At 35.3% G+C, this 19,513-nt stretch overlaps 1 protein-coding gene across 2 annotated transcripts; it reads left to right on the top strand.

The window, feature by feature from the left end:
* Positions 1–13,329: 13,329 nt before the first annotated feature.
* LOC127118576 (probable NAD(P)H dehydrogenase (quinone) FQR1-like 3) lies at positions 13,330–15,239 on the top strand. Of its 2 annotated transcripts, none has more exons than XM_051048789.1 (5): positions 13,330–13,522; positions 13,690–13,757; positions 13,837–13,930; positions 14,363–14,628; positions 14,868–15,239. In XM_051048789.1, the coding sequence occupies exons 2-5, from the start codon at positions 13,732–13,734 to the stop codon at positions 15,091–15,093; spliced, it is 612 nt and encodes a 203-aa protein (XP_050904746.1). In that variant the 5' UTR covers positions 13,330–13,522; positions 13,690–13,731; the 3' UTR covers positions 15,094–15,239. The 2 variants fall into 2 exon arrangements, with proteins under 2 accessions (XP_050904746.1, XP_050904747.1); XM_051048790.1 differs by having other exon boundaries at positions 13,334–13,604.
* Positions 15,240–19,513: the final 4,274 nt, after the last annotated feature.

Genomic DNA, 19,513 nt, shown 5'->3' with positions numbered 1-19,513 from the left:
ATAACTTTCCTTCCAAATCAGGAAGTTGCATATCAAAAAGCTCTCTCACAAAAACAAGAAATTTGTATTAGCATGCACCATATGCATACATAACATAATCATTCCTTCCCATCAACCCTTTGATGAGGATTACCTGACTTTTCTTTTCCATCAGCCCTCTGATGATGATAATTATTGTCCGTCAACCCTTTGACGATGACAATTACCTTTCCATTAACCCTTTGATGATGCCACTCCATAGTGAAGTTTCTTTCCGTCAACCCTTTGACGATAACAAATTCTTTTCCATCAACCCTGTGATGATGATATGTTATATTTAGTTTCTTTCCGTCAACCCTTTGACGATGATAGATTTTCCCATCAACCCTTTGACGATGCCACTCCATAGTGAAGTTTCTTTCCGTCAACCCTTTGACAATGATATTACATATATAGTTTCTTTTCCATCAACCCTTTGATGATGCCACTCCATAGTGAAGTTTCTTTCCGTCAACCCTTTGATGATGATATTACATATATAGTTTCTTTTCCATCAACTCTTTGATGATGCCACTCCATAGTGAAGTTTCTTTCCGTCAACCCTTTGACGATGATATTACATATATAGTTCCTTTTCCATCAACTCTTTGATGATGCCACTCCATAGTGAAGTTTCTTTCCGTCAACCCTTTGACGATGATCCTACATATATAATTCCTTTTCCACTAACCCTTTGGTGATGTCTTTATTTACCTTTTCCATCAGCCCTCTGATGATAACAATCTTTTCTGTCAACCCTTTGACGATGAAAGATCTATTCCATCAACCCTTTGATGATGCCACTCCATAGTGAAGTTTCTTTCCGTCAACCCTTTGACGATGACAAATTTTCTTTCCATTAACCCTTTGACGATGACAAGTTCTTTTCCACCAACCCTTTGGTGATGACACCCTCTAGTTACTTCCGTCAACCCTTTGACTATGAGAAAATCTTTTCCATCAACCCTATGTTGTCGATTCACTATATTCCATCAACCCTTTGATGATGATATTCCCTAACAATCTCTTCAGAAGCAAAATAAAGCCCTACCAAAAAAAATCCAAGTACCCCGTTGCATTCCCACATACATCACATGCATCAGTTTATGCATAATTTTCCTACCAAACAAGAATTTCATCAAACATAATCCCATCAATCATCAGCATACTTATGCATAACCTTATACAAAATCAAAAATCAGTTGCGTTCCCATGCACATCCTAAATATCCCCAGCAATTTCATACTTGCATACATCTCATGCATCATCCCATGCATGGTATTTCCACCCAAAGTGGAACATCATACAAAAACCACACCGAAATATCAGGATCCAGGATCATTCATGTATATCTTGGACGTTCCTTATTTATAAATAAAGTTATTACCCTGCATGTGCTCATGGAACTATTTCCCAGCAAGCCATTCTTCAACTTTATGGTTAATAATGATATTCCCAGCACTTTTTTTGCTTCATTTCTCCCTAAGTAGAGGTTACCCTAAAAAGTCTCTTATGAGCTTTTCCCCTGCAGAGCTTTGCCAGTAAATGTCCTCCAAAGGGAGTCTTGTCTAAAAATATTTCCCCCCAACAGACGAACATTTGAGATACTGCTTCATTAATCTGAAGAGTCTCATTTGCTTTTAGAGATACTTCTCTAGTATCCTCGGATAATCTTAGATACGATTGAGGTATCATTCCCTTGCTGGAATATCTCGATTATATCATGTAAGATACTGCTCCGTTGATACCCAGAGAATATCGCGTGTTCAGTTCAAGACATTGTTCTGCTGATTTTCAGAAAGTCTTAGATTCAGTTGAGGTATCATTCCATTGTTGGAATATCTCGATCATGGCATCCAAGATACTATTTTGATAATTCCCAGAGAGTCTTGATAATTCCCAGAGAGTCTCGATCATGGCATCTTCTTTCTGCATTTCTCCTTGCATTTCGAAGGATAAAATTCGGGTCTTTTCGTATTTAATTATCTTCCACCACGAATGTACGAAGATTGTTGTCATTCATACCTTTTAGTCCAAGTTAATTAAATAGGGGCAACTGTCATACCCCAATTTTGTTCGGGAATTTTAAAAACTTTCATAAATTCGATTTTATTTTCAAGTTTGCATCAACTGTATAGCATAACCTGCATTTCATCGTGAATAATACCTAAAATATCAGTCGGAGTAAACTCTCGAAAATACAGACAAATTGGTTAAATCATTCCTCAAACACGTGCAAAATCAGCGGGTAAAATTTTTCGAAATCAAGCTTGCAGACGCCAGTATTATTAATCTACGATTCACGTAGTTTAACCTAGTGTGCTCGTTATATTTTTCGACGACTTTTTCAGCTACACTTTAATCCGTCTGAGCCTTTTAACCAGTGAAAATTTATTTCAAAATTAAAAGAAACGCTGTATTTTTTCAATAAGTATATTTCGTGCTAATCATTTTAGTGCATCCGATTTAATTTTTCGAGCAAATTTCCGCCTAATTTTTATTCATTTTTAGACGTTTTAATTTCGTTCTTTTGTCAAAATAATCAAGATATTTAAATAGAATTTTCCATATTCTCATTTTATTTTTATCAAGTACATTTGACATTTTAAAGTTGCTTATGCCTTTTGGATTTAATCTGAATCATTGATTCAAATTAATCAATGATCCTCGTTAGCAATCCTTGACCATTCCAATTCATCCAATCAAAATTAGAAAAAATCAAATAATAAGCAATCAAGAAAATAAGAAAAATAAAAGAATATCTTCTCATTTCCAATGAGAAGTTGCCACGTACCCACCAATGAGGACCAGTCCCAACAGACAAAAAGAATACTCTCTCTCTCTCTCTCTCTCTCTCTCTCTCTCTCATTAGCTGGCGGAGGAATCGAGGATAAGGAAATGAAAGCATATCTTTTCATGGCCAATAACACAGGGCCAGATGTCCCATTCTCCAGAGGAGGGCACATTATTCTCCTCTCTCAACAGTACACTAGAATGGAGATAAAAATAAAAAGTTGAAAGGACTCTTCATACTCTCTCTGAAAATGGGGAGTTTTTATTGGAAAAAGCATTGTTTCTTTGCTTCCTCCACGGACACTCACAATCGCGCCTCCACCTACCTTCGAACCTCACCTCCACAACTTCCAATATCTCCTCTTCCAAACCACCATCCATTACACCCACACCCAAATCTTCGTCCACACCACCGCGCAAACCACCTATTTCCGCCGGCGACACCGTCATCTTCCACCCTCTCACTGTAAATCTCTCTCTCATAAAACCATAATCGGACAAACACCACCGACCGCCGGCCAACTATTTTTGGCCACCCTCTTCTTCCTCCGCCATTCACCATAACACACTGCGAAACCCTCCGGCCGATCGATTCCATAAACCATAACACCCTTCTCAATACCGCTCATCCATGTTTTGCTTTTCCGTTTCTGGGCATTATCGGGACACTGTGAGGATGTTGTTTCGATGAACATCGTGACGCCACACATAACTATTCCTCATCACGGCGGATACTACTTCATTTCACAGTGACACGGTTTTTGTTTCCAACATTACGACTCGGTTCGTGTTGTTTATTTATTTTTCACAGTGTTGGTGCAAGATTTGGAGGCGTTTGTGATTTGGATTACACACAAAGGTTGGAATAAGCACAAGCCTGATGAATGATAATGGGCAAGAACAGGGGAAGACAACCTCAAGTTTTCCGGTTTTTTACATATGCTGGTAAATCCCACAAGTCGCGAACGACACCATCCATTGTGCCACAATGACAGATTATGAGCCATTGAATGCTGAAGCAGCGACATCGAGCGAATTCGAATGGTAACACTCTATATTTTTTAAAACTTGTTCGTTGAGATTAGTATATCATTTGGTGACATATTCTTGATTCAAACTCATTGCGACTCAGAGGCTTTTTTAGTTATAATTTTTAATTATTGAAGCTCATGTAAAACACTTCCTGGAATCATTGCAGTTGTGAACGACTCATGTTCATTGGTTCTGCATTTTTTTTTTCATTTTTTGTGTGTGTTGTTAACGTGAAGTCTATACATTATTTTTCAACTCTGTCCTAATTGCATAATTTATAGAAGTTGTGTTGGATTTTGAACTCTAAATCAAGTTTTTGTTTAAATTGTATGTGAATAAGAGATTAAATTGGTGTTGTAAAGACTCTTACCTCTTCTCCTGTTGTACATAACAAAGAGGTTTTATGTTTGTTTTATTTTGGAAATAGGAAGAAGATTGTGTATTTTGCTTGTGTGATCTATGCTTTACTAATAAGACAATAATGAGCGTTTTTTTAGAATTTCGCTGACCATAGTTATGTGCTATTTCTTTTTCTTTATAAAGGTTGAAAAGTCAAACAGAGTTTCTATTGGTCTCATTTATTTGAATCATAATAATACTGACATATTGTGCTTGGTCTTTACATATATGCTTAGGTACATGAGTTACTCCTGCAGGTTATAATCCATATGATATTATAAATATATATGTTGATTTCTGTTTAATTTCATTATGATAAGCCGAACTTTTATCCGCGGGTTCAACAATTTTATGCCGATATGCCGCCAAATTACAATACATCAATATGATATTTCACCGTGTTTCGGTCTTTACATACGACATTTTAACTTTATTGTCGATATGTACAAACCGGTTTTTTGAGCACATTATGGTCAATTTACTCCGATCATTTTTAAAACGACATTGTCACTTATTTCTTTTTAATTAATTAATTAAAGTTTTGATTAAATTAGATAATTTTGTTGATTAACTTTAATTAACTTAATTATTTGCTTATATTAATTTTTAATCCGATAATTTTGATAATTAATTTTATTTACCTTAAATTAGACGATTATACAAATTTTAATAAATTAATTTTGCTAATTAGAAGTCGACCGATTTCACAATTTCACCATCATCTTTCAATATCATTTCATAAAACAAACTTGATTTTATTCGATTTCATCATCAATTCCTAACCATTGTTAAACCATGGAAAGATCAATTATTCCTCGGTTCCACATCGAGTCCCATTTCCATATCATTGTAAGTCGATTGCTTTTAAGCATCGCCATCAACCTCACATAGCTTACTCTTGGGCTTTCTTACAATGAGACCTATTCGATTGTAATTAATCGATTAGATGAGTGATTCACCAAATATAATCCAATTCATTCGCAAATACAAGATTTAAAACCTCGATCCAACATTGAGTATTTTCATTCAAACTTAACTAAAATACTTAATCACAATTAAATACCATTTTATTTGGAAATGAAAAGGGGGATGGTTTTGAGTTTTCAACTCCTCTCCTCGATTATTTGAATACGAGTTCTCTTACTCGGTTAGTCAAATAGTTGTCATTCCTATCCACTTAAGCATAATTAAACCGAATCATTTTTGTAATAAGAAATGAAAAGGGGATGGTTTTGAGCCTTCAACTCCTCTCCTCGATTATTTGAATATGAGTTCTCTTACTCGGTTAGTGAAATAATTGTCATTTCTTCACAAACTTCTAAATCAATTAAATCGAACATTCTTATAATACACGAAATGAAAAGGGAGATGGTTTTGAGCCTTCAACTCCTCTCCTCGATTGTTTGAATACGGGTTTTCTTACTTGGTTAGTTAGACAATTGTCATTCCCCTAGAAATTTCTAAACCCGATCAAATCAAAACATTTTCATAATAAACTACACGAAAAAGGAGATGGTCTTGAGCCTTCGATTCCTCTCCTCAAATAGTTGGATATGACTTACCTTACTCAGTCATTCAAGTATTTGTCACTTATCTTAAAATGCATAAACCATACATAAACTTATAATCACTCAGATGAAAAATAAAGTGGTCTAGAGTCTACTATTCCCTTTCCCGACTATTAGGATACGAGTTGTCTTACTCGACTATCCGAGTATTCGTCATCCATTCAAAACACCTTAACTATTAATAAATTCTTTTATAATTAAGGACGAAAAGGGAGATGTTCTAGAGCCTTCAATTCCTCTCCTCGACTATTAGGATACGAGTTGTCTTACTCGACTATCTGATTAATCGTCATCCAACAAAATATATTAACACATCAAACATATCTTTTCCTCGCCCTCGTGTGAAACCAATCAAACATAACATCAAACACATTAACTCAACTTGTCACCCTCGTGTGACCAAAACTCTTTTCAGAAAGAACACTGTTTAATCCTTTCTAATGCATACAACAAACTAGTGCTTAAGCCTCCATCGAGAGTAGACAAGCCAACATTTAGCCTTTAGAACGCAATCTAAACAGTTGTTCACTAAAAGACACCAATCAACCGTAGTTCCCCGAACTACGAATGCTCTGATTTCCTTATTGCACCATAAGGATACATAGGCACGAGATTGCGAGATCTTGGCGAGCACACTAATAAAAAACCTCTCTTTTCCCCCTTCTGAGGTTTCCATCCATTTTTTCTCAATCTTTTTATCACTCAAAGAAAACAAACAACATTAACTAACATTCAAATCGCAAATTATAACTAAAAGGTTCCCGTTGGGTACAACGGACGTCAGATGTGCTAATACCTTCCCCTTGCGTAATCGACTCTCGAACCCGAATATGGTTACGATGACCACTATTCTATTTTCTAAAGGTTTTATCGATATTTTCCTATTCCTTCATTGGAATGAATAAAGTTTGATGGCGGCTCTGTTCGAACTAAATTTTTTCGCGACCATCGCGAGAAATCGTATTTTTCGAGATGTGACACATGATAAGGTCCAAGTGCAAGGTTCCTAATGAATCCTCTAAGTCAATAATGGGTCACAGATGAATGGAGTTTTTTGGTCTTTTGGTTTTATCATGTTTTTGTTCTTTTTTATTATGCAATGATAATAAACAAATGACAAAAAGATAAAGATGAATGGGATATATATATATATATATATATATATATATATATATATATATATATATATATATATATATATATATATATATATATATATATATAATGATGGATATGAGAATAAAGTACTTGAGAAGTAAATGACAAGAAAATAAATGGCAAGATAATAAATTAGGTTAACAAGTCAATAGTTAATGATGCAAATTAGTGGTTAGAGATTAAGTTGCACAAGGTAATCACCTAGGGATCATCTATCCACAATGCAAAGGATTTAAATATGGCTCATCAAGGGATAACCTATCATTGATGCAAAGTATTAAAGATGATTTATGATCATCTATCAATAGATTTGGATCAAAGAAGGTTGAATCAACCTCAAGTCCATCTATCAATGATTTGAAGTGTGGAAGATTTCATCACCCAAGTAATCATACATTAAAGTCAGATAAGATACAAATTAACTATCAAAATCCAAATGTTAGTGAGTAATGATCAATGAAAAGATTTAATTGAGTCTGGATACTTTAGCGCTATGTTAAGCAATCGTAAGTGGACTTATGTAGAAGTCACACCTATCTGAAGCCAGTCAATAAAATTGTATGTGTTAAGGATGTTGGGGGTCTAACACGAAGTTAGCCTCTTGAAACAATGCAACACAGATGAAAAATGGAAAGGTAATGCTAAAACAACTAAGGGTCTCATTTATCATCAAGAGATTCAAACATGATCAACTAAGGGCAACCTATAAACACTTCAAAGTGTCAAGAATGATCCATTGATCATTCATCAACATGTTTGAAGTATTAAAGGTTCAATCAACCTTATGATCAATAATAAATGATATCAAATATTGTCATCAACCAAGCAAAATCCAATAACTATCACATTTTTAAAGATATTCACGGGGCACTTTTGTAATGGCCGTAATCAGGGTAAAATAATTGGAAATAAACTAAACAAAAATTAAATTGTAAATATAATGTCACAAATAAGATGCGTGTGTCAAAAAATCAGAAATAAAAAGTCATTTGGATGGTGAAAGAAAATGGGGGAAAATCATGAAAAATAAGGGTGAAAAATAATAAAAAAACGATGATGAAAAGTGGCAGCAAGGGTGTTGAACCCAATACATGAGGGAGGGAGGCATAAAGCTTCAACCATTCCCCTCATGATCCTATTGCGGATAAATAATTGCATTCATAAATATATAATATAAAATGTGTTGCTATAATGGAAAAAGAAAGGAAACATGAAAATATGGAGAAAATGCAAACATAGGGGCTTCTGGGTCAAACTAGGGACCTGGTGGTTGGGAGGCGTGAGCCTTAACAACTCCACCAGGTTCACCTAACTGATATTTAGTTGCAACCAAACATATATATAATATAAAAGCTAGTAAAAAAAATGAAAAACAAGGAAATAAAAAAAAACATGTTTGACTTTTTCAAAACAACTAAAACTAGTGTTCACCACTCAAACAAAAACACAGAGAAAAAATGGAAAACAAAAAAAAAGAGAAAAGCCAAGTAACCTCCAATGGTCACGATTCTAACACGGTTGAATGCGAAGATGATGGTCTTCGCCCGAGGTACTTGTTGGTGGTGGTCGGATGTAGTTTCGCAGTTGGGAAACGAAAATAGAGGTATGTATGGTTCGATCATAAAACATGTTGTTATGTAGTGAATGGATCTGTTTAGTGGTGGGACGGTGGAGAAAGTGGCTTACCAGTGGGAGGTTTTATGGAGGGAGCAGATGTGTGCAAAGGATTCTTATTATGGTGTTGAACGAAGTGGTTGTCGCTGATGACGTGAATGAAGGGTGACGCATTTAAGTGAAGAAGCAACCAGTTTATGTTATTAGGTGTATGATGTTAGGTGAGAAGTAGAAGAAAGAGACCAACATGTTTGAGAAGGGAGGTCACCAGCGGTGGTTATTAGTGGGTCACGTTGTAGGTTGGCTTGTGTGGTGGCTTGGCCGTGCTTGAAGGGTGGTTTATGTTCATAGTTCAGTGGTGGTTGGGAAAAATGGCTTAGGTCTTGTCTATTCTTTTGGGTGTGCATGAGGTATCATGATATAGACTCACAAGGTTAAAGCATACCCAAGGTTGGAGATTAGGGTTTCCTCAAGGCCAAGGTCAAAACACAAAATCAAACGATGACTTGTATAAGTCACAAAGGATCAGAGAATTAGAGTTGAGGTCCATGAATGACCGGATGAACAAGCAATGCTTCCAATCAAGGTTCACCATCCAATTGGGGTTTTAGAGGTGAATGAGGTACCTTGTGCAGTCTCACAAGGTCAAGGAGTGCTTTAAAATAAAGATTAGGGTTTATGATGGATTGGACACACCCCAACATGATCAAGAAATCTTGGTGGTCCCCAGATATGAATACCATGCCTTAAATCCATGTAGCATGCTCTCTTGTTATGTATGTACATGTAAATAAGATGATGAGATGGGGGAATGAATGCCTATGAATTAGGGTCATGGAAGTTGTATAGAAGATAGGTAAATTTGGGGTATGACAACCGCAATGCACCTCAGGCACAACTTAACCTCTGAACCCTTGGCTCTACAGCGGTGAAGGAACTTAAGCATCTCTTATCCAGCCTTTAGGTATACAACCTCAATCTGATTCTCATTGCCTTCGACCACTTCGTCTTCGGCTTCTATGTTGCAATCCTCAGTGATCTCGACCTTATCGACCCCAATTGGTTCAATGTAGCTAACTTCCTCAACATGTAGTGGGTCAGAATCTATCTTCATGGACAGCTTTCCCTTAGAGAACTTGAATCTCCTGTCATTCAAAGCAATCTTCATAAGATCCCTAAAAGAAAACATTATGAAGTTTTATGCCCCCCAAAAATATGAAATTTACAAAACCCTCTCATAGAAAAATGGAATGCTAGAAACACTCCCTTTTCAACACTTTCTGTTTTATTGGATGAAACACATGTGAGTCCTACCACTTTATGTGAGATCCTTTTCAAAAGTGAGGGACCTACATGTGTTTCACCCAATAAGAGAGTAAGTATTAGAGAGAGTGTAAAAATGAGGGTGTTTCTAGCACTTCTCATAATTAAGAGGAATGCTAGCAATATTCTCTTTTCAACATTCTCTCTAACACTCACTCTTTTATTGGATGAAACACATGTTGGTCATACCACTTTATATGTGATCCATTTCTAAAGCGAGGGACCTACATGTGTTTCACCCAATAAGAGAGTGCGTCTTAGAGAGAGAGAGTGTAAAAAAAGAGTGTTTCTAGCACTTTTCATAACAAAGAAGAGTGCGAGCAACATTCTCTTTTCAACACTTTGTCATACACTCACTATTTTATTGAATATAACACATGTGAGTTCTACCACTTTATGTGATATCCATTTCTAAAGTGAGAGACCTACATGTATTTCACCAAGTAAGAGAATGATTGTTAGAGAGTGTGAAAAAAAGAGTGTTTCTAGCACTTATCACAACTAAGAGGAATTCTAGCAACAATCTCTTTTTAACGCTATCTCTAACACTCACTCTTTTATTGAATGATACACATGTGGGTCATACCATTTTATGTGAGATCTATTTCTAAAGTGAGGGACCTACACATGTTTCACCCAGTAAGAGAGTGAGTGTTAGAGAGAGTGAAAAAAAGATATTTTTCTAGCACTTCTCATAATTTAGAGGAATGCTAACAATACTCTCTTTTCAACACCCACTCTTTTATTAGATGAAACACATTTGGATCCTACCACTTTATTTGTGATCCATTTCTAAAGTGAGGGACCTACATGTGTTTCACCCAATAAGAGAGTGAGTGTTAGAGAGAGTGTAAAAAAAGAGTGTTTCTATCACTTCTCATAACCAAGAGGAATAATAGCAACACTCTCTATTCAACACTGAATCTTTTATTGGAGGAAACATATGTGAGTCCTAACACTCTATGTGAGATCCATTTCTAAAGTGCGGGATCTACACGTGTTAGAGAGAGTATAAATAAAAGAGTGTTTCAAACACTTCTCATAATTAAGAGGAATGTCAGCAATACTCTCTTTTCAACACTCTCTGTAACACTCATTCTTTTATTGGATGGAACACATGCGGGTCATAACACTTTATGTGTGATCCATTGCTAAAGCGAGAGACCTACGTGTGTTTCACCCAATAAGAGAGTGAGTGTAAAAAAGAGAATGTTCCTAGCACTTCTCATAATAAAGAGTAATGCTAGCAACACTCTCTTTTCAACACTCTCTCTAACACTCAGTATTTTATTGGATGAAACACATGTGGATCCTACCATTTTATTTGAGAACCATATTTAAAGTGAGATACCAACATGTGTTTCACCCAATAAGAGAGCGAGTGTTAAAGTTAGTGTAAAACTGTGAGTGTTTCTAGCACTTCTCATAACAAACAGGAATGCTAGCAACACTCTCTTTTCAACACTCTCTCTAATACTCACTATTTTATTGGATGAAACACATGTGGGTTCTACTAATTCATGTGAGGTCCATTTCTATACTGAGGGACCTACATGTGTTTCACCCAATAATAGAGTGAGTGTTAGAAATAGTCTAAAAAAAGTGTGTTTATAGCACTTCTCATAATTAAGAGGAAAGGGTAGCAATACTCTCTTTTAAAAACTCTCTGTAATAGTCACTCTTTTATTGGATGAAACACATGTGGGTTCTACCATTTTATGTGTGATCCGTATCTAAAGTGAGGGACCTACATGTGTTTCACCAATAAGAGAGTGAGTGTTAGAGAGGGTGTAAAAAATAGAGTGTTTCTAGAACTTCTCATAATAAAGAGGAATACTAGTACACTCTCTTTTCAACACTCTTTCTAACACTCACTCTTTTGTTGGATGAAACACATATGAGTCCTACCGATTTATGTAAGATCCATTTATAAAGGGAGGGGCATGCATGTGTTTCATCCAATAAGAGAGTGACTGTTAGAGAGAATGTAAAAAAGAGAGTGTTTCTAGCACTTCTCATAATTAAGAGAAATGCTAGCAATACTCTCTTTTCAACACTCTATATAAGACTCAATCTTTTATTGGATGAAACACATGCGGGTAATATCAGTTTATGTATGATCCATTACTAAAGCGAGGGAACTACATGTGTTTCACCCAATAAGAAAGTGAGTGTTAGAAATAGTGTAAAAAAGAGAGTGTTTTTATCACTTCTCATAACAAAGAGGAATGCTAGCAACACTCTCTCTAACACTCACTATTTTATTGGATGAAACTTATATAGGTTCTAGGATTTTATGTGATATCCATTTCTAAAGTGAGCGATCTACATGTATTTCATCGAGCAAGAGAGTGAGTGTTAAAGAGGTTAAAAAAGAGAGTGTTTCTAGCACTTCTCATAACTAAGATGGATGCTAGCAACACTCTCTTTTTAATATTCTCTCTAACATTCACTCTTTTATTGGATGAAACACATGTGGGTTCTACCATTTTATGTGAGATCCATTTCTAAAGTGTGGGACCAACATGTGTTTCATCCAATAAGAGAGTGAGTGTTAGAGAGAGTGTAAAAAAGAGAGTTTTATAGTACTTCTCATAATTTAGAGGAAATATAGCAATACTCTCTTTTAAACACTCCCTCTAACATCCACTCTTTTATTGGATGAAACACATTTGTGTCCTACCACTTTATGTGTGATCCATTTCTAAAGTGAGGGGGCTACATGTGTTTAACCGAAAGAAAGTGTAAAAAAAAGTGTTTCCATCACTTCACGTAACCAAGAGTAATGCTAGCAACACTCTCTTTTCAACACTCACTCTTTTATTGGATGAAACACATGTGAGCTCTTCCACTTTATGTGATATCCATTTCTAAAGTGATGGACCTACATGTGTTTCACCTAATAAGAGAGTGAGTGTAAAAAAGAGAGTGTTTCTAATATTTCTCATAACAAAGATGAATGCTAACAACACTCTCTCTTCAACAATCTCTCTAACGCTTACTCTTTTATTGAATGAAACACGTATGGGTCCTGCCCGTTTATGTGTGATCTATTTTTTAAAGTGAGGGATCTACATGTGTTTGACCCAATAAGAGGGCGGATGTTAGAGAGAGTGTGAAAAAAAGAATATTTCTAATACTTCTCGTAATAAAGAAGAATGTTAGCAACAGTCTCTTTTCAACATTTTTTCTAATATTCTCTATTTTATATGAGATTCATTTGAGATGTGTTTTATTCAATAAAAAGTGAATGTGAGTATTTCTAACATTTTTTTAGAAGTAACTTGGTACTTTTCTGGTACGTCTTGTTCTCCACCAATTTAATTTAAATATGTGTTGGCTACTATAATAATACTAAAATAAATAAAAATTCATTGTTATGTTAAATTCAACAATAAAAGTATAAGAAATTCATCGGCACGTAAGCTTTAGGTCTCTGTCTTTATCCAGTTCAATCAACAGCACTTACCAAATACCGGACGCATGTCTTGCTTCTTCAACCACACATCACAAAGCTCCAGACACAAATACAAATTTAATATATGTCATTTTTTTTATGTTCTCTACTCTATCTTAGTTATTTTAGAACAATTATCAATAATCAGCAGAAATCAAAGGTTTAATTCTCTCATCTTTTATTACCATATAAAGTATAGTAATCCCCAAAATGATGATGAATTTTCCTACGATAGCCATAAGGTTTAATTCGATTGCTTTTGCATGTTCTTAGTTTCTCAAAATCATTACTCTGATCAAAGTTAATCTTCAATTTGTTGTCATCCAGATAGGATTAATTAGTATTTCATCTTGATCCAACACTTTGAAGATGACTATCACCAAAGTCTACATTGTGTAAGCATTCATAATCTTGATATAAGAAATTTTAGTATTATGGTTTTGGGAATCTTATGTCTTACATCAATTTTTGCAGATATTATTCATTGTATGGACATGTGGACACTATGGCAAGAGAAGTACACAAGGGAGCAGCTTCAATTGAAGGTGTTGAAGCAACACTCTGGAGGGTAATTTTTCAATTATCTGTTACATATTAGAATTTCTGTTGGTGTCATGGTGTGTTCGATCAGGGCTGCCCGTCTTTGAGGGTGTGTAAGACGATCTACTTCACATGGTCTAAAATTTGTTACGGGTAATTCCTAATATTTATCCGAGCTAAAATGTGGTTAAATAGGGTCACAGTTGTTTTGTCACGGTTGAATCGTGACTAACCTATATAGGATCTCGAAAAACTTAAGACGGCTTTGTGTTCGACACCAACAGATGTAGTTTACGTTCTCAAATTATTACTAGTGTTACTTGTCGGTGACTTGTTCTGCGTTTGTGTCAATGCTTGATATTTTAGAATCTACTAGTGTCTTGGCAAAAAAAATTGAATTCCTCTTTAGTTAGAATCTACTTAATCTTAGTTAGTAGTTTTTTATGTTTGGTGAAAACAGGTACCCGAGATTCTGTCAGATCGAATATTGGAAAAGATGAAAGCCCCTCCTAAACCAGATGATATAGCTGACATCAGACCAGAACAACTTGTGGAAGCAGACGCTTTGATATTTGGTTTTCCTTCTCGTTTCGGTATGATGCCAAGCCAGCTCAAGGCTTTCTTTGATGCTACTGGTGAGTTGTGGGCGACTCAAGCACTCGCAGGCAAACCTGCTGGAATCTTCTGGAGTACTGGATTTTATGGGGGAGGCCAAGAACTGTCGGCGTGAGTATCCCCTTTCACATCTATCTATCTTAAGAAACTTCTTTCCTTAATGACATATGCAAAAGTTAGTAGTTTAATCGTAAAATGTTCGGTTTATTTTATATGTATCAGTGTCTGAGTCTTATGTTTTTGACATTAGAAGTGTGACATGTCTGTAACTCCGCGTCCATGTCGAGGCGGAGTTCATGCTTCATAGACTATTAAGATCAATAACTCTTTCTTTTATGTGATGGTTGCAGATGGACCGCTATAACTCAGTTAGCTCATCATGGTATGCTTTTTGTTCCTCTTGGATACACTTTTGGCAGTGGCATGTTCGAGATGGATGAGGTAAAAGGAGGCTCGGCGTACGGTGCTGGAACTTTCGCAGGCGATGGAACTCGTCAACCGACGGAGCTAGAGCTTCAGCAGGCCTTTTACCAGGGTAAATACATTGCTGAAATTGCAAAAAAGTTGAAAAGTTAACTTTCCTGTATATCACATTCACATGTACTCAACAATATATTATGTAAGTTTCCATCCTTTTACTAGTATTGTGGCTGCAGGGTTGCCTTTTTGTCAGAAACTCTCAAATTATGCTAATGCAATTAATAAGAAAATTGTTAAAGAAACCGAATTTTAGATAGATTTTAAAAATTGAGTTTCATCTTACAAAACATTAAACATTTGCGAAATCAGTAGTTTTATTTGTTTTGTGTTTGAATTTTTGTTTGGGAGGTTGAAACTGGGCTTAACCAATCATGAAAATCGTTAATTATAATAACACCAGAAATAATTTTTGGATAGTCTCTATAACTATCTTAAAATTTATATAGAATCTAACTCAATTCTAAAATCTGTTTATAGGGCGACGATTCACTTACAAACACGAATTTAGAATAGTTGTAACTACTAACTATATCACACTCTATGTAGTCAAAATACTATAGTGAAATAGCAAGTATGGTTGCTACCTTGAAGTTTAAGGTAACAGCACAAGGAATTTATACATACTCATAAAACTTTATGTATAAAAACATTCAAAATTAGAGGTATACACATGACTAATAATTGAAGTTCACTGTTATCAGTATCCAAACCGAGTATGAAGCAAATAATAAATTTTAACCCCCAAAGGCTTAATATAAATCCAAGAGATTCATTAAATGGAAAGACTATCTCCAAGCTCATACTCATCACCTTTGTTTTGCATCCTCCTCTTCTTTTGTCTTTATATTATCTCTTGATAAATCTAAGTGATTTTGAAAATAACTGCCATTATTGACTACACACTTTTAAGAGGGTGATTCTTGTATGGTACGGTCTCAATTAGGGCCAACTAAACATATTCATACTAACCCAAAAAAAGGGCATTATTTTCCCCACCTTTAGGGGAGTGTTAGTTCACCATACTAAAAAAAGTCACAATAGCTCCTGGATTATGGAGATGTTTCTCCGATGCATCCAAATTATAGACCTCCAACATTTTCTTGAGTGAGCCACCTAATGTTGTCCAAAAATATTTTAGGAAATGTATCTCCGTAGCTATATTAGAATCAATTTGGAGATGCATCTTCGAAATATAATATATATATATATATATATATATATATATATATATATATATATATATATATATATATAAACCACTAACTAATGGTAACGGATGCAAAAACTTGAAGTAAAACAAAAATTAAAATCAAAATACGCAAAATTACATAGATAATCGTTAACATTTCGTAGATAATCGATAATATAAATTTAATATTATATCTTATTAAGACGCCGCAACATCCTTAAACCCTAGATAATCGTAGGTCATTGTATCCCCAAATCCCCACAGAGATGTTTTATTGATGGCATCCCCAGTAGAGCGTCTGGATCTCCTCACTCAGAATTTTACCTCTTGATTGTGACTTAAGACTCCAGTGAACTTCCATCCTTTGATAAGAGCTCTTTCCCCAGCAGTGCTTGGTTCTAAGCAGTATTGGTGATGTCCCTTGCAAGATTGTCTCCTATGTAATATGGTGTTGACTTAAAATTCCTTGCAGCGTTTATTTGTTAGCATTTTGGTTTGGAAGCATGATTCTCTATGTCTTTCCCCAACCAGAGCTAAATTCATCTTGCAGTTATGATTTTATATCCGTGATGGTTTATTTTCATCCCTAGCAGGTTCTCCAGTTGGTGCTCCATCTTGTTGAGATTAGCCGAACACCTAGTTGTGATTATTAAGATATTTGTTATTTGTATCCTTTGTGCTCGCTTGTCAGCATAATCATATACATACTGATGCATATACACACATAAAACACAACATCTTGTGCATTTTATCACATTTTATTTTTCTTTTGGTCCCCTGCCTTGGTGATATTATCTCCCCATGCAGATTTGATGTGTCTGTCCTGCTTCAATTGTAGAGTGTCAGCCACTTAAGCAGAAAAAGTTTATCTTTTCTCCTTTCCCCATTGAATTATTTCCTCGTGGATGATTATTATTTCAGTTTCCTCCCTAGTTCATTATTTGGATAGAGTCACTCCCCTTGAGTTATATCCTCATCGGGTTGAGTCTTATTTGACCGTTTCTTTCTAGTTCTTATCTAGATAGATCTTTTGATCTCCCGAGAGTTTATTGCCCATTAACTGATAATATTCTTCTTGATGTTGAGTAATTTACCTATGTTAATTTGCCTATTAACCGATAAAATTTAATTTGCTTCTTTGATTTTCTCCAGCGGATTCGTTTCTTCGTTTCCCCAACCATTCTATCCTTGATATGTTCATCTTAACTGATGACGGATATTCTTCCTGTTTGGTGTTCTACCTAGTAAAAAGGTAGTTGTAATTCCTATTTTTTCCTAGAAGATTTCATCCTTGATATGTTCTTTTTAACAAGTGACAGATTGTCTCTTTCTCCGGTTCTACCCCGTAAATGGTAGATATAAATCCTATTTTCCCCTTTGAGTCTATCCTTGATATGTTCACTTTAACCAGTGATGGATTTTCTCTTTGTTTGGTCATCTATCCTCATAGATAGTTGTAAACCCTATCTTTTCCGGCAGTCTATCCTTGATATGTTCACTTTAACCGGTGACAGATATTCTTCCTTTGAGTTTATCCTTGATATGTTCATCGTAATCGATGACGTATACTCTCTCTTTGGTCTTCTGCTCAGAGCAGTTATAAATCCTATTTGATATCTTTTCCCAGTAGGTCATTCTTACCCAGGAACCGGTAATGAATATGCTTCATTTTTCTCAGCGAGTCATCCTTGATATGTTTACCTTAACCGATAACGGATGTCCCTCTGACCGAGTATATTATCTTCTTACCCAATAACCGGTAGTAGATAATATATCTCTTTTACTCCTGTGTTAAAGTTTCTTCCCCATTTGAGTTTGGTTTCGTATTTCTTTGAGAAATTGACTCCCTTTTTGCGTTGTGTATTTCAGCTTCGTTCTGATCTACGCATTTTTCCAGCAGGTATTGCTTGTCGTATTATTATTATCCCAATATATGCAGTTTTCCTTTCTCCCCGGTCCGAGTCTTTCCATTGATCTATTTTCATGGAAATCTCCTCGAGTCTCCAGCAATTTTCAAGTCGTAGCCTAGCCTACGCATAACTTCTATCCCCAGAGTTTATGTCTCCCTAGTGAGTTTTCCTTATGGAATGCATTTCGCTCCTTCGGACTTTTGATCTCTTCAGATTCTTTTCTTTTGTGACAACATATTCCCAAAAAAGATTATTTTTGGATACATATCATATGCATCATGAGGTCTCTTAAGGACCAAATTTGTTTCTTGATGTTGTTATTTAAGTCCATTCTACTGAGTTGATACAAAGATTTTAACCTTCACATCTCAGCTAGAATGTCCTTGAATAGGGGCAGCTGTAAGACCTCGATTTTGACTCTAAGATCCCTCGTACTATCTCATCATTTGCATTGGCTTTGGGATCACACCTTGACATCCTCCTTACTCCTCATTCATTGGGTTTGCATTGGGAGAGATCACCAAGCACATTTGTGATTGTAGCATACTTTATTTTCTTTTGTTTACTAACCAAAATACCAAAAATATGTCTATGTATGTCTTTGTTTCTTTTGTAGGTGTTGTCATACCCCAAAATTTGTCCTCCTTTTCGTTTTTTCATCTGACTGTAATTTGATAACCATTTAACCTCATTCATGCTCATTCATGTGCATTCATTCATTCATGATTAACATATGCTAACAGGCATCATGGATTCAAGGTTTGTGGTTGATAAAATCAGGGTCGGATTGAAGTTTGTGGCATTGTACATCATATGGATGGAAATCCTGATTCATGGCTTTGCTATTCGAGGATCTTCTGTATGAACTTTGGTTTGGTGGACATTCACCCAGTTTGATTCTTAGCATTGACATAAGCCGTTGGTTCAAGATATTATGATCCATATCCATTTGTCCATAAGAAAGTACGCATTTTTGCCTGTGTTGACATTTTGATCAACCAGTTGACCAAAGTCAACCATCAACCTCTAAATCTTTAATCATGTGATCCATAATCATTCCATCAATTTTGAATTAATTCATGAAGGTTTGAATGGATTTTAAAGGTTCACATTGAATTTTAATTCAAAACTTGATCCTTGAGATTCAAATCGACTTTTAAGAATTAGTTTGATTTCGTAATCATTCATCATTTTCTTTAGCCGATTTATTTTTAGAAAAAACATTGTTTTTAATTACAAGTTAATCTTGACATTTTATTTTAGTTATTAGAATTTTCCTTTTTGATTTCTATAATAGCCCATGTGCAAATCCAATTAATTAATATTCATTTTAACATCCAACCCATTAAAATCCATATTAATCCAATTAATAATCCAAACCATTAACCAATTACCAAATACATTATAGCCAAATATC

The sequence above is a fragment of the Lathyrus oleraceus genome, chromosome 2, assembly GCF_024323335.1.
Source record: "Lathyrus oleraceus cultivar Zhongwan6 chromosome 2, CAAS_Psat_ZW6_1.0, whole genome shotgun sequence".
NCBI classification, from domain to species: domain Eukaryota; kingdom Viridiplantae; phylum Streptophyta; class Magnoliopsida; order Fabales; family Fabaceae; genus Lathyrus; species Lathyrus oleraceus.
This window is presented reverse-complemented; position numbering and strand designations above follow the sequence as displayed.

Excerpts from the sequence above, each read along its gene's own strand:
- LOC127118576 (XM_051048789.1), top strand. The coding sequence starts at position 13,732 with ATGACTATCACCAAAGTCTACATTGT. Across the intron at positions 13,758-13,836 it reads ATCACCAAAGTCTACATTGT|ATATTATTCATTGTATGGAC; the intron begins GTAAGCATTCAT and ends CAATTTTTGCAG. Across the intron at positions 13,931-14,362 it reads TTGAAGCAACACTCTGGAGG|GTACCCGAGATTCTGTCAGA; the intron begins GTAATTTTTCAA and ends TGGTGAAAACAG.